General features: G+C 35.0%; 2 protein-coding genes across 2 annotated transcripts; both read right to left on the bottom strand.

Moving 5' to 3' along the window:
• Window positions 1-2,897: 2,897 nt before the first annotated feature.
• On the bottom strand, window positions 2,898-3,938 carry LOC113753534 (thioredoxin H2-like). The gene is made up of 3 exons (XM_027297714.1): window positions 3,725-3,938; window positions 3,500-3,622; window positions 2,898-3,364 (listed from the first exon to the last, which is right to left on the bottom strand). The coding sequence occupies exons 1-3, from the start codon at window positions 3,860-3,862 to the stop codon at window positions 3,233-3,235; spliced, it is 393 nt and encodes a 130-aa protein (XP_027153515.1). The 5' UTR covers window positions 3,863-3,938; the 3' UTR covers window positions 2,898-3,232.
• A 2,927-nt stretch (window positions 3,939-6,865) lies between these two features.
• LOC113752671 lies at window positions 6,866-10,275 on the bottom strand. The gene is made up of 5 exons (XM_027296756.1): window positions 10,190-10,275; window positions 8,559-8,743; window positions 8,083-8,267; window positions 7,360-7,434; window positions 6,866-7,283 (listed from the first exon to the last, which is right to left on the bottom strand). The coding sequence occupies exons 1-5, from the start codon at window positions 10,273-10,275 to the stop codon at window positions 6,933-6,935; spliced, it is 882 nt and encodes a 293-aa protein (XP_027152557.1). The 3' UTR covers window positions 6,866-6,932.
• Between the last annotated feature and the right edge of the window lie 4,697 nt (window positions 10,276-14,972).

The raw sequence follows: 14,972 nt of genomic DNA, 5'->3' as shown, positions 1-14,972 counted from the left end.
TTCAATTTACTTTTTAAGACATAAATAGGATAACAGATTTCGTTACCATTTTCGATTTATTTTTTATTTGCTTTTAGCGACCATTTGATTATTTGATCGGTCTATCCATTTAAATAGGATAACACTTAAAAATAAGAAAGTAAGTTTTCTATCTAAAATAATAAGTTAACAGTAATAAATTAGTAACTTTTATACTTCAAAAGGTAAGTTGGAATAAATATTAAACTTACTTTTTAAATAAATAATTACTACTTTATTTCCCAAACTTACTTTTTAGAGAGTAAGTTTAATTCAAGTAATAGTAAGCTTTTATACATAAATAGTAACTCTTACTAATAACATGGTAAATTGATTAATAATCCAAACTTACTGATTTATGGGACACATGTGCTATTTTATTTTAAAACATATTTCAAACTAGTATTAGGAAGTTTATTTGAAATAATGATAAGATGTTTTATTAATAATTAATTCTTAGTACCTTAGTTAGTAAGTACTCATAATATACCTATATGATACCTGATTATAGGTATAATTTAAAAAAATTATTTATATATTTTAAAATACTATGAAAAATAGTTTGACTTTTCACATAATCTTGTAAAATATGAAATAAAATTTTGTCGTATTATAAGCTTTTAATCATTTTCAATTTTTGAAAGGTTTGAAAGTTCGAATAACAATAACAACAAATCTTACTAGTTATATATAGAATATTACTTGTTTATATATCAAAATTTTTATAATTTAACACCTATGAATATAATAAGATGATAAAGTTTTAATAAATTTACATCTGAGACACAAGAAATAATAAGAGTAAAAGCCTAAACAAAATGAGAAATAATATAATAATAAAAATGACAAAACTAGTATAACAATTAATATAAGAAAATCAGCATGATCTTGATTTTTTTCCTTGGGAGATTGTTCATAAGAATGGGATCCAATAATTATAAATGAAAATCACATGCATGTATAATCTATTGTATAATTTAAATTAAATTTAGTTCACCTATAAAATGGTCCTAAAATAATTAGTACACTATGATAAATGTTATTTTAACAAAAAAAAAATTTTTAACTCAAAAATTTTTTTTAACTAAAAGTCTGAAATATCCATGACATATGTATGAGAGATATTTTACCATATTTGTATCTCACATCTAATCATGAAAGTTAATTTGAGAAAAACTAATTTTGACAATAGAATTATTTTGAATTTAACCAACAAGTTGAGATTTTTTAAACAATAAAAGTGAAATATTTTGGGAACTTAGTTGTTTATTTTCCCGTAATAAAAAATTTAATATATGACAAATTATTCTTACATATTTTATAAGGTCATATGCAAAAAAAAAGTTTTCATAGTATATTTTAAATGCTTCAAACATATAACATTTATAAATGATACGTACAATTGTAAGTTTCTTTAAGTAAAATAGTAAATTTATGCCACAAACTATTAAGTTTTGATGATTAACCAAATTTACTATTCTATCAACAATATTTACTATTAATCTATAAAAACTTACTATTACTTGAACTAAACTTACCCTCCAAAAACTAAGTTTCAGATATAGAGTAATATTTTACTTCATAAAAAACAAAGTTAGTTCCATATTTATTCAAGTTTACTTTTTGAGACATAAAAGTTACTAATATATCGAGTTAACTTACTATTTTTTATGCAAAACTTACTAACCAGCATTTTATGTACTATATCATTTAGATGACCAGTACAACAGGTCATCAAATGGTCTCTAAAAGTATTTTTACCTGTTATATCAGGTAAAAATAGTTTTGTTACCATAACTATCGTTACTTCAGACTTTTCCTTTTTTCATATGTACATATGAGTTTATTGCCAAAATAACTCTTCTTCTAGAATATATACTCAAAGTAATTTAATTTTAAAACTTATTACCTTTGTGATCCTTTTTTGCCACTTAATTTTAAAACTTATTACCTTTGTGATCCTTTTTTGCCACTTAAGCTGCATATGTGTCAGGATAGAGATAAAAACATCTTCCATTTCTCTTTCTCATCTAATATTTTCTTCAATTTTCTCTATACAGTTTCCCACATTTTTTTCTTTCGTTATTTTTCCCTTGTCAAACATAATTTAAGAAGCCAATCTTTATATTAATAGCATCTAAAAAATATGTTTCGCAAGTCGATAATCTTAAGGTAGATGAAGATTATTTTCGTCTTTTCAAAGAGTAGGAAGGATAACATAAACAAATATGATAACCTTGAAATTTTTGTAATTGATTACAATTTTCGTTGCAATTTTTGGTGCAATTTTTGTATTTTTAAAATTATTTTTTGAAAAAATATATATGCAATAGGTTTGATACATTTAAAAAAATTCGGAGACCAATAATAGTAAGGTCAATAATGGTAAAATTTATTTCAGATAATTATAAGGAAATTATAAAAGTTATGCAATCTTCTTGTGCCTCTATAATAAAAAAAATTAAAATTTTAGTTAATGTTAGAAACTATAATCTGGATTAGAACTTTCCTTTCTTGTTATTCTACATGGCAATCAGGATAATTAGATGGGAACAATAATATCATTATGGTAATAAAATTTGAAAGTGAATCACATTGGAAATATTTTTTAGTAAGAGTGTTATTTTGGCAAAAAACTCTGTACATATAGGGATTGGATGAATTTGACCGTTCTTGACTTGCCGTGGGGCGCATTTGTTTCGAGTTACATTTAGCTAATATATGTCAGCAAAACATACCACTAGGCACCTTGAGGTTTGCTTCCATCTTAATTCGTTTTCATTCTTGTACTAAATTTGCATTTTTAAAGCAAATGTAGAACTGGCAATTTGAGGAGCATTTAGTTGACTTCATTCATGAATTTGTGGATAAAAGGGCGGTGAAATGAAATCACATGATACTGTGGTAGCCTTTTATTCTCATCCGTAAAGTTTTAAAATGAAGGGCACACTGAGATGAAATTACAGATTCAACACAACTTAGTATGAGCTGAAAGCGCATTGAAATGAGATTACAGATTGAACACAATTTATTACTACTCTTGAGAAGATTCGGTTGGCTTTAGACTATGTGTTTTTTCAATCTTAAGATGATTTGAGCTAAAATCGCAGTGACATGAAACTACAGATTGAGCATAATTTATTTATTACTCTTGAGAAGATCCGATTGGCTGCAGACTCAGTGTTTTTTCAAACTTGAGATGATTTGATTGGCGTTAGAATCTGTGCTTTTCAATCTTCTTCTGGAGTTCCTCCTTTTTGGCTCCAACAATCTTGTCTATCGCTTTTCCTTTCTTTAGTAGTATGAAAGTCGGCATTGCTTGAACTCCATATTCCTCAGCCACGTCCTGTTTACAGCTTCCAAAATTAGTAGTATCATATTGTACTTTCTGAAACTTGTACTATTCCCAACACCTATGAATTATTCTGGAAAAAAAATGGCAATATATTAATACTATTGATTATGAGAAGTGTGAACATACATCCAGCTCGTCCACATCAATCTTGACAAACTCCACATCGGTGTATTTAGCAGCTAACTCGTTAATGGATGGTTCGATGTATTGACAAGGGCCGCACCAGGAAGCTGTGAAGTCTATGACAATCTTCAATTTGGGGTTTGGAAACAAAAACAACAGGATCAGTAATCAAGAATATGTAGACCCTAAGCAAAACGGGAACAGATGGAAGAGGTTTTCAATGCTTACCAGCTTGTTAGTTTCTTTGGAAGCTTCAAAATGGATCTTCCATTTTGCTGAGGAATGGAATGCAACGACCGGAGACTTCTTGAGTGCCATAGATGAATCAATATTAGCTTCTTGCCATGCAGAGACGTTGGCTCCCATGTCTCTTCTTTCCAAAAGTAGATGACTGAGAAATTACAAGCGTGTGAAATTCTTTTCTTTCCACTTGGGTCTATGAAAGGCCTTCTTTGGATGGATTTGGGACTGTGGTGAGAGGTGCATTTTATATTTGGTCATGGAACATATTCTTCCAGCTGATCGAGAGCCCTTATTAGTACCGAGTATTATGCCCACCGTTCAAATTAGACAAGGAATAAATATATAAACTAACATTGATAAAATTAAGCTTTCATCTCAAGCGCTCTTAATTCTCAAAACTAACATCAAGTGGTGAAAAGTGGATTACCACTTTATGCTCATATTCTTCTTGATGTATGCTCTGTTTCTCTCCGTTAATTAATAATATGTCAGTGGAATTTCGAGGTTCTGTTCTTCCTAAGTAGGAAGTTCCATATATCTAAAAATGGTTGGTACTCTGTTCCTGAGTCTATAACTATGAATGAGACATGATAATGTAAGTGGAAGTAAAAAGGAGGTATTAGCAATCCCATGCAGCTATTAGCCTTAAGGAATGTCAAAGAATTCATTTCACCTTCGAGAGTATTTGATTCTTAGACACGCACACAATCTACACAAAATTAAAGTATGCATGGTCATGGTGAATGTCGAATATAAGAATGAAAAAACTAAACTTGATTATTATTTCTCCACTCCCCCCCCCCACCCCACCCCACCCCACCAAGCTAAGAAAAAAATTGTCTGTGATTTTTAATCCTGGCATATATGCCATTCATTCTCGCATACAAATTAATCAGGTGTATGTAAGTGCCTCAAGGTAATTGAGTTCTTTTTTTTTTTTTTTAAAAAAGGCTGAAATAATTAAGTTAAGTGATGCTCATATGGTAGTTGTACCTAAAATAAAATGATGCTACTTTTTATATCAGAAAGCAACGTCGATCATCCTGATACACAGATTGTGCGCCAGCCGAAATTCCGGCCGCCCGAAAGCGAGATCCTCAGTGATGTCTCGTTTAAGTCGTATCTTGGGTTCCCATCACCCTTTCTTTTGACGCCAGCCACCACCAAAAATTCAACCGCTAAAAGGTAAGGTACCCTTGGACGGCATTCTCCTAAAAACGACGGCTTTGGACTCTCCTAATATGCTCTAAGTCACTATTCACACCTAGCACGAATAACTTCATAAGGACGTTATGGTATAGATTGAGTCTCATTTGAAAATTTTTTTGAAATAATTATTGTATCCTTTTTGTGGTGTGTGAAAGGAAAAAAAATAGTTAAAAATGTTATTGCAGCACAAATATTTTAATCATTTCAAATAATTACATATCCAAACGCTCCCACTATACTAACGACAAAATCACATAGGTCAAAGAATGCAGAAGGGAAATCAGACTTTGGATTGGAAAAATTTTTTTTTTTCTTTTTTGGGTCCTTTCGCCATGGGGAAGTAAAGGTCATTAAAATTTTTTCTTTAGGAAGAAAAAGCATGGGCTAAGGGAGGTATAACATATATGGAAGTCGCAATGTAGTGACCATGAATACCTTCTTCTAGTTTATCCAAAAAACAAATTTACGTTATTTCATATTTTACTACACAGAAAAAAGTTTGTAGATATACGCAGATACTATTGTTTGAATTAGTTATTTTTGGAAATATTTTTTGAAAAATTTTACTATAACAATATATACGAAATTTTTTTTTGAAATATCTAATAGATTGTATGAATGAAATATTTCTGAGTTATTGTGTATTATTATAATATTATATTTAAAAATTTTATTTTTAAAAAAATGACCGATCCAAACGGACAGGCTCTGTTTGAATCCAACATCTCCAAGATTGTGTATTATTATAACATTTTTCCTTTCGTTGTGTTAGCATGAGGGATGACTGGTGCACGAAAAGGCATCATAACTAGGAAGCGAAACCTTTATCCTTGTGCCCAACTCGTACACAGGGCAGGGCACAAGAGGTCTGAAAGGCATACATACAAGTTCCAAATAACTTTCCAATTTGCCAGCAAATTCATGGCATCGTTTCGTTTTATGTGCAAGTAAAAAAATTAAAGAAGAAGCTATTCTGAGTCGAGAAGCTGAAAAAGAAGTTTCAATCTATACATGAAGAGCAAGTGGCTTGCACGACTTGAAATCACCACCATTCATTCCCCTAGGAAGTCAAATTGCAAAATCAATGCTATGGCATCCACCTTCCGTATCCAATAACTTGTGCTAGAACATCACGTAATTCACAATGCCATCCAAGTCCGTGTGCAAAACCGCAGTCTGCTGCTACTAATATTCCGCATTACCCAACAAATCAAAATTACGAATGGGAACATTACTACTCGGTCTTTCTAAAACCTACCACATGAACTTCCATGAAAAATGTGTGAAACTGAACTACGACATCTTAGAATGCTTTGCATTACTTCCTACAGAAGACCAATAAAATAGAACAAAGAAAGGTGAAGAATAAATCTGGACAGTAATGGCCAAGTATATTTGGTCAGTTGTACTGGTTTTATCTCTCAATTCACTTGAAAAAAAGTCCTAAACTTGAGACTGTATCAAGGGATCCACAAGCTTCCTTGCAATTTATCAGCATTATTGTAAGCATGCCACCTCCGATCAGTATCACTAACAACAAATTTCTAGGTCCCTGCCTCCTTCGACTCGACAGCATTTAACAAGTACTTCACATGCCTCTAAACAAGAATAGACTGAGAAGAATGACAAAGTGAAATGCACCAGAATACCAAGAAATTAGCCAAAACAAGGGGAACACACACACACACACACACACAAGGCGAGATGCAAATATATAGCAGTTGGAGAAGCTAAAGTTGACCTTTCTATTTTAAACCCCATAAATAATCTGTTTATCATACTACAAAAACAGGGTTCTGGATGGCATTCAAGGGAACAACATCCAAATAGTCCTTGAAGTCCAGACAAGTTTCATAACAGCCCCAACCCACCCACCACCCACACACACACACCCCCCCCTCCAAAAAAAAAAAAAAAGAAAAAAGAAAAAAGAAAAAGAAAGAAGGAAATGAAAGGAGACTACCAGACCCTTGAAGCATCAGCCTCATGAATCTGCTACAACATAGCCAGCTTGACTGGCATGATAGTTGTAGTTCCCATTGAAACCCCTACCCCCTCTTCCTCTGTAATAGTTGTTCCTGGGATAGTAAGTACCAGGCTGGTCATAGTGCTGGTTGCGGCCATTCTGATAGGCCCCTCCCCTGCCGCGCCCTCCACGGCCATTAGCATATCCCCTACGGCCGCTTGCACCCACAGTACGACCACCTCTGTAATTTGGATACGATCTTCGAGGAGCATAATTTTGCTCCTTGGGCTCATACTCCTGCAAATTTTGTGCTTGATGTGTGGTGGGCTCATTTTGTACGGGAAGTTCAGAATAGTTTTCAGTCTCCCCCTGCCAAGCACGATTATTAAACGTACCATCAAGGAACAAACAAAAGGTAAAAAAAATCTTTGGGAGGAAAGACTACCTGATGAAATTCTTCTGCAGGGCTCAACTGATTATCATATGATTCATCTTCTTCAGCATTTGCTGTCTCTTCTTCCTGTATAATCCATAGAGATTTGAAAAGAGCAAATTCAATTCATATTTATTGAGCAAGGGCATGTAGACAAAGTGAATTCACCCCCACAAACAACCCCCCCCCCCAAAAAAAATAGAAAAACACAGGAAAAGGTGAAAAAGGTACAGCATAACCGAAATAAAATAGTGGGCTCACTAAAATGCTGGAACCTCTTATCATGTTGTGTGAGAGAGAGAGAGAGAGAGTCATATTTTTAAATATATAATCCAGTAATCTAAACGAAATATGCAATGAAATTGCAGATGTTGAACGTTCATGGGCTAGACCACACATTATAGGTTGTACCTCCATGTAGCAGAACTATGATAGGCAACAAAAATGCATCCCATGCAAATAGTAGTATAAACAAAGTGTGAACAACCAAGCCCATGCAACAGCAAAAGGATGCTTGTGCCTTTCATTGAAGAGCAGTTTAAGCCAAAATAAACTAAGCATCCAGGGTATAACACCCCAGCCTCCATTACAATACTAAGGAAAGCATAGGCCAGTCTAACAACCGTACCTGAGTCACAATTCGCAGCACTCTATTACACAATCCATGCATGCTAAAAATGAAAAAACAACAAATTTCAGAGTATCAACCCAATCAAGCATAACCACATCTCTTACCTTCTGTTGATACTGCACCACAGAACCTTCGACTTGGACTGGCATGACAGATCCATGCGCTGGCACTTGAAAGGAACCATAGCTGCCAGCAGCAGCTGCCACCTCAACAGGAGCCTTCATCTCTGGTGTTGTAGTGAAATAGTCTGATGCCATGATCTTGTTTAGTTTCCCCCTCAATCCAGAATCTGCAAAAATTCCAAAAAAGCCATTACAACAAACAGAAGTGAAATGCGAACCAGTAATTATAAAAGTATATAACTAAAATTAAACAAAAAATTGGAGCAAAAAGGGGAAGAATTGTAACTTCATTCAATAGCCTAGAATCACCAAGCAATATAACAATAAATGAAATGCACAAAACACAAAACCAAAACTCATTAAAGCAATAAGCAGGATAACAGCATTGAAAACAGATAAGCTAGACACACACATATTACATGTTCATTCCACAGAAAAATGAGAAAAATTCATCATACATGTCAAATAAGGGTTAGATCCAATGGGCTGATCAGACTTAGCAAGCCAGAGCCTGGCATGCTTAACGCACAGTTGCAGTGCATTCTGATGGGACAAAGTCCAATTCACAGGCCTTGAAATTAGCAGGCTCCCAAGCATAGATATGAGGGTTAGATCCATCTCACTAACAGCCTCCCGCGCATTACTGTCATTGACATTAGTATATGCCAAACGTCACTCCCTCTCACTCCTAGTTGCCCAAAAATCAGGTCTACGCGGAAAGCTAAACACCGTCGCAAAGTACAACAGCCTTATAATTTCCTCAACCATGGAAAATTTTTTTTCAACCTCCGATTCCTTTAATTCCTTTTGAAGGGCAGCACAGACTGGTGATTTGAGCTTTAATACTCAACGCCACTTTAATACTCCTAATTTATAATTTCTTCTCCGAACCCACTTTAATACTCAACGCCCCTTTAACACCTAAGGTCAGCTAACTGGATTACTGGGTTTTATTGGACCCTTGCCCACCAATTTACAAGCTCTTCTCACCTTGTCAACTAATTTACAAGTTTTTTTTTTTAACTCACTTTAATACTCAATACAAACCTATCTTAACATCTAAGGTCACCTCTACTCCTAATTATGGACCCACTCTTTTTTGAAATCCAAACTGAATTTTTTGAATCCTTGCCAACCCTCGACTTCTTGGTCTAACACCAATCGGATCCTTGTCAAACCCTTGGCGCACTTGGTCCAACAGAAGCCAAACTCCCCAGCACTTTGACATTTTAGTCCACCATCAAGAAAAAAATTTTCACCGGTCCAACTTCGAGAAGAACCCACTTACCCATGAATAGCCCAATATATAAGGAAAAAGTGTCTCGAAAGAGTCTACCAAAGATCTCAATATGTAAATTAGGAATCCAACTCTGACCCAAAAACTAAAGTTATTAGATCTCGAACCTTTACTTACATATTACCCTTTCCTTTCCATCTCTCAAATCAATGTGGACATAATCTAATATGGTAAATAATGGTGCATTGCTAATTCTTAGGGATGGCAACGGGGCAGGTTTGGGGCTTGAGATCACTCCCCCGTCCCTCGTCCCGTTGCCCAAAAATTCCCCCTGCCCCTGCCCCCGCCTCTGTCCTCCCACCCCTCGCCTCGCCCTACTTCCCCCATGAGTGCTTGCGGGTGATAATTTGATTTTTTTTCTAGAAGCATTTATTCAATATATCGAAGCCAAATTCAAAAAATAAAATAAAATAAGGAGTTGAAAAAGTGAAAAATGAAATATGAAACAAGAAAAGTGTTGATATAAAACACCAAAAAAATTTAGAAACTCAATCGAATTCTATAGATAACATTGGGAAATACTCATAAAATGAGTAACATACTTGTGCCAAATATCAACTAAGAATTTGGATAGAAATTGGATAAAGGTTATATTTAGTTGTCAAATATTCTAAATTTATTATTATTAGATTATATAATATATTATATTTATTTATATTAATAAATTGAAGTGGAGGATAAGACGGGGGATGGGGCGGGAGCATTGTCCCCCATCCCTCCCCCCGTCCCATTTAAAACGGGAGAGAAAAATTCCCCCATCCCCGTCCCATTATTTCCCCGCGGGACGAGCACCCACCCCCATTGTCATCTCTACTAATTCCATGCATAATAATACTTGAATGAGGTACGCGGTTATCTGGCAAATTAGACGACACCATCTTCGAACAAAATAATGAGAGGATACCATGGAAATATATATTATGAATACTACAATGTTTATTGTTTAACGGGAGCCACTTCTCAATGGAGTTGAGGTAAAACTTTTGTCCCAAGAAAAAAGGTCTTTAGAAAGTAAAACCAACTTCGGAAGATATCATCAACCATCAGTGAAAAAATTAATCTTTGGAATATTTGTACATCACAAAACTACCCAACTAATATTATTTAGTCACTCAAAAAATGCCTATTTTATCGAGAAAATTAATAAAATTTCTCTGCCAATATAGAATGTTAGTGAATTATCTGCAAGATGATAGTTTTTCATTTTTATTTCCTGATTTCAATAGTTTTATGAGTATTGTGATATATCAATTTTGAAAGTTTTTCATTTTCATTTACAGATTTTATTATTTATATGAGTATTGTGGCATCCAACTTTCACCCTGGATGATATTGTTAATATGGTCACTAAAAGTTTTATCCTTATATTTCGCTCTCAAAAATTTCCAAGATATAAGGTTGAAATCTAGCTCAAAATGATGCAATTTTCTCTAGAATTCAAAGTTGAAATAGTGAAGATAACTTTAGAACAAGCATTTGTGCCTAGCGTAGGAAAGATTAATTCTCATCTATATTCATACTTCTTTTTGAGGGAAAGAAACAAGTTTTTTCGAGAGGAAAATGGAAGGGACAAAAAAATAAAATACGAAAATATTTGTGCCTAGCGTCAGAGCGTGCTCAGCTCCTTCCTTTGTTCATGCAAATTCACATATTTTCTCCGATCTCAATTCAATATTGTCCAAAAAATAAACAGCGTTGTGATTAAATTTGTAAATTTCCGTAATCCAGGACTACTCCTAGTCCAAATTAATCTAGCTATTAGTATCCGAGTCGTATTGCAGTAGCTACATACAATTTTAGATCAGTTCGAAATCAAGAGATAAAGATGGAACCCCAACAAAATCTTGAAAAAATCTCGAAATTTTCTCTCGTCACGGACCCTATATTAACCAAAATTCGTAAACCCTTTTTGTTTCCAAATACAACCCTTCTTCCCTGACTATCGCCCCACACTTCTCTGATCAAAAGAGTCTTGAGAAATCATGGCATCTGGCCACGAAAGCTTCCCGCAAATAGAGGCCTCAGCCGATACGTCGACTGCTGTTAACGTTATTACCAGTCCCGGTGCCCATGCCTGCGCCCATCATCTGAGGAAAGACCATGAAAATGTCTTGTCTGGACTGAACAACACTAGCACGACATTGTCCAGCCCTAGTGATTCAAGACTCGTGGACAATGGTAACAAAAACCACAATGTCGTCAAGGACGATGATGATGCTTACAACAACGACGCTATAGATCGTGACAAGGACTACTTTGATACTTTTCCACCGGGGTATCGCTTCTGTCCGATGGATAGTGAACTCATTGTTTGTTACCTGAAGAAAAAGATTCTGGGCGAGCTTTTACCCAGGAATCAGATTAGAGAAGTTAATCTTTATCGCCAGAACCCTGATACAATATCAGGTTTTTCTTTTTCGTTCTTTTTTAATAATTTTTCTATTTTTCCTCAAGTACGCTTTTTTACTATATAATTGATTTCGCCATAACCCTGATTGTTATGCATGCATCAGGTTGGTCTAAATCGAAGTTCATTCGATTGACATGCACTTACTTTTGTGATGATATCTGGCATGGGGTTTTAGGGGTTTTACTTTAAGGGTTTTAGGGTTTCTGTTTTAATTAAGTTTTTACAGTGGATAATTATTAGTGCTTATTTATACATGTGTCCAACTTTACTTGTTCGTAGGCCTTGTTTATCACTGGCATGTTTGCTGCTGTATCTGGTCTAGCGACGTTGTATTCGCATTAACTACTATTCCTGTTCAATAAATAAATACATGCGTTTAATTCCCTCCTATCAAAGTTTTGAATTCTTGCAAACATGCATTACTATTTTGTTATTATACCCGAGAGAGTACTAGGGAAGTTGTGGACCATTAGTTCTCCGGCAGATTTATTTAGTCCCCTTTTTAGTCTATTTACGTGCTTTACTATATATCTTAATCCCTTTCTCTTTTCCACTTTAGGTCACAATCCTTGTTTGCTTCTGAGGTTTCTGACCGTGTTAAGAGCTTACTACATTCACGTTTAGTTTTAGATGTTGTCTTCTAAATTATTTCACTGACAAGAAAAGTGAAGATTTTTCCTTTTTTCTTTTAGGTGTTTGAAATTTTATCCCTGACAGTTACACACTTAATTACCTGATTTTTTTTTTTTTTTTGTTTTGCGAGAGTGATCATGCACTTTACTTGTATACCACACTAAGAAAAATACAGATTTCTCTTCCATGTGGACCTTTTTATGCTACCAATTGTGTATGATAGGAAGATTTTCTACCGCAATTTTCTTTTTTAAAAATCTTTCTTGTTTTATCTTCTCTATTTTAGGGAGATATCCAAGCATGGGCGATAATCAATGGTTCTTTTTCACACCGAGGGATAAAAAGTATTTGAACGGTAGTCGCCCAAATCGGGCTGCCGGTACCGGTTATTGGAAGGCCACTGGGGCAGACAAGAATATCCACTGCAATGGTGTCACTGTTGGTGTTAGGAAGACATTGGTTTTTTATGAAGGCAGACCTCCCAAAGGTGTGAAGACAAGTTGGATTATGCACGAATACAGGGTTTTAGGACATCATAAAAGCAAGAGTGCAAATGACATGAGGGTAGGTAACATTTACATAATTCTTAATCTTTTCCTTGAGTAAGTACTTATTAACCTTCCTTTTCTAATGTTATATATATATGTCGTACGTAATTGTTCTTCATTGATACTATTGTTTATTCTTTGGATCTAACGTGTTATTCTTGTAGCTTGATGATTATGTCCTGTGCAAGATTTATAAAAAGAATCACAAATCTTTCAAAGCTCGGCAAAGGAATGATGAAAATCCTGGTTCATTTAATCAAAGCAATGATGGAAATCCTGATGATGAACTTGGAGAAGAAAAGGGCAGTTTATTTGATCCTCCTCCCGGTAGCAATGAACAAAGTGGCTGCCCTTACACTTACCAAGCTAACTACACCTATCCTCATTTGGAATCTTTTTATCAATATCCGCCATCAGAGCAATTTCCAATGCTTGCGGGCATTCAACCACTATCCATCGAACCTGCAACAAACCCAGACATTGCCAAATACATCAGTAATTTTCCACCGCACTACTATCATCACGGGGCCAAACCTATCAGCAGTTTTATGCATCCATCTTCGTTCCTTCCAATACCTCCTGTCAATCCAGCTTTGTACCCTCCCACACTTACCATCAATGCCCCAAACTTAAAAGGGGGTACATCAGTTTTTAATCCTGTTGGAGGAGGAAATATTGGTGATATGGTGGTACAAGATTATTTGGATTTACCGATGGACTTCATTGATTATGGTAATACAAATTCTGTGGATCCTTACCTTGACTTGGACAAACTCTCCTCGCATGGCTTTGAAAGTCCTTCGATGCCTCAAGATTCGCATGGCTCCCAAGATTCTTGAAGCAACATAGATCATCTTTATACTGACGATATATTGGTTAGGAGTATATATAGCTACTATTAGCAAACATTATCATTATTGACTCTATTTTCAGTTATTTTTACTTTGTTTTTCAGTTGCCACATTTTTCTTCATATGTACATATAGGGATTGGATGAATTTGACCGTTCTTGACTTGGACGTGGGGGGCATTTGTGTCGAGAAGCTGAAAAAGAAGTTTCAATCTATACATGAAGAGCAAGTGGCTTGCACGACTTGAAATCACCACCATTCATTCCCCTAAGAAGTCAAATTGCAAAATCAATGCTATGGCATCCACCTTCCGTATCCAATAACTTGTGCTAGAACATCACGTAATTCACAATGCCATCCAAGTCCGTGTGCAAAACCGCAGTCTGCTGCTACTAATATTCCGCATTACCCAACAAATCAAAATTACGAATGGGAACATTACTACTCGGTCTTTCTAAAACCTACCACATGAACTTCCATGAAAAATGTGTGAAACTGAAATACGACATCTTAGAATGCTTTGCATTACTTCCTACAGAAGACCAATAAAATAGAACAAAGAAAGGTGAAGAATAAATCTGGACAGTAATGGCCAAGTATATTTGGTCAGTTGTACTGGTTTTATCTCTCAATTCACTTGAAAAAAAGTCCTAAACTTGAGACTGTATCAAGGGATCCACAAGCTTCCTTGCAATTTATCAGCATTATTGTAAGCATGCCACCTCCGATCAGTATCACTAACAACAAATTTCTAGGTCCCTGCCTCCTTCGACTCGACAGCATTTAACAAGTACTTCACATGCCTCTAAACAAGAATAGACTGAGAAGAATGACAAAGTGAAATGCACCAGAATACCAAGAAATTAGCCAAAACAAGGGGAACACACACACACACACACACACAAGGCGAGATGCAAATATATAGCAGTTGGAGAAGCTAAAGTTGACCTTTCTATTTTAAACCCCATAAATAATCTGTTTATCATACTACAAAAACAGGGTTCTGGATGGCATTCAAGGGAACAACATCCAAATAGTCCTTGAAGTCCAGACAAGTTTCATAACAGCCCCAACCCACCCACCACCCACACACACACCCCCCCCTCCCAAAAAAAAAAAAAAAAAAAAAAAAA

This window comes from Coffea eugenioides, chromosome 11 (assembly GCF_003713205.1).
Source record: "Coffea eugenioides isolate CCC68of chromosome 11, Ceug_1.0, whole genome shotgun sequence".
Taxonomy (NCBI): domain Eukaryota; kingdom Viridiplantae; phylum Streptophyta; class Magnoliopsida; order Gentianales; family Rubiaceae; genus Coffea; species Coffea eugenioides.
Note: the sequence above shows the minus strand (reverse complement) of the source record. Positions and strands in the feature narration are given on the sequence as shown.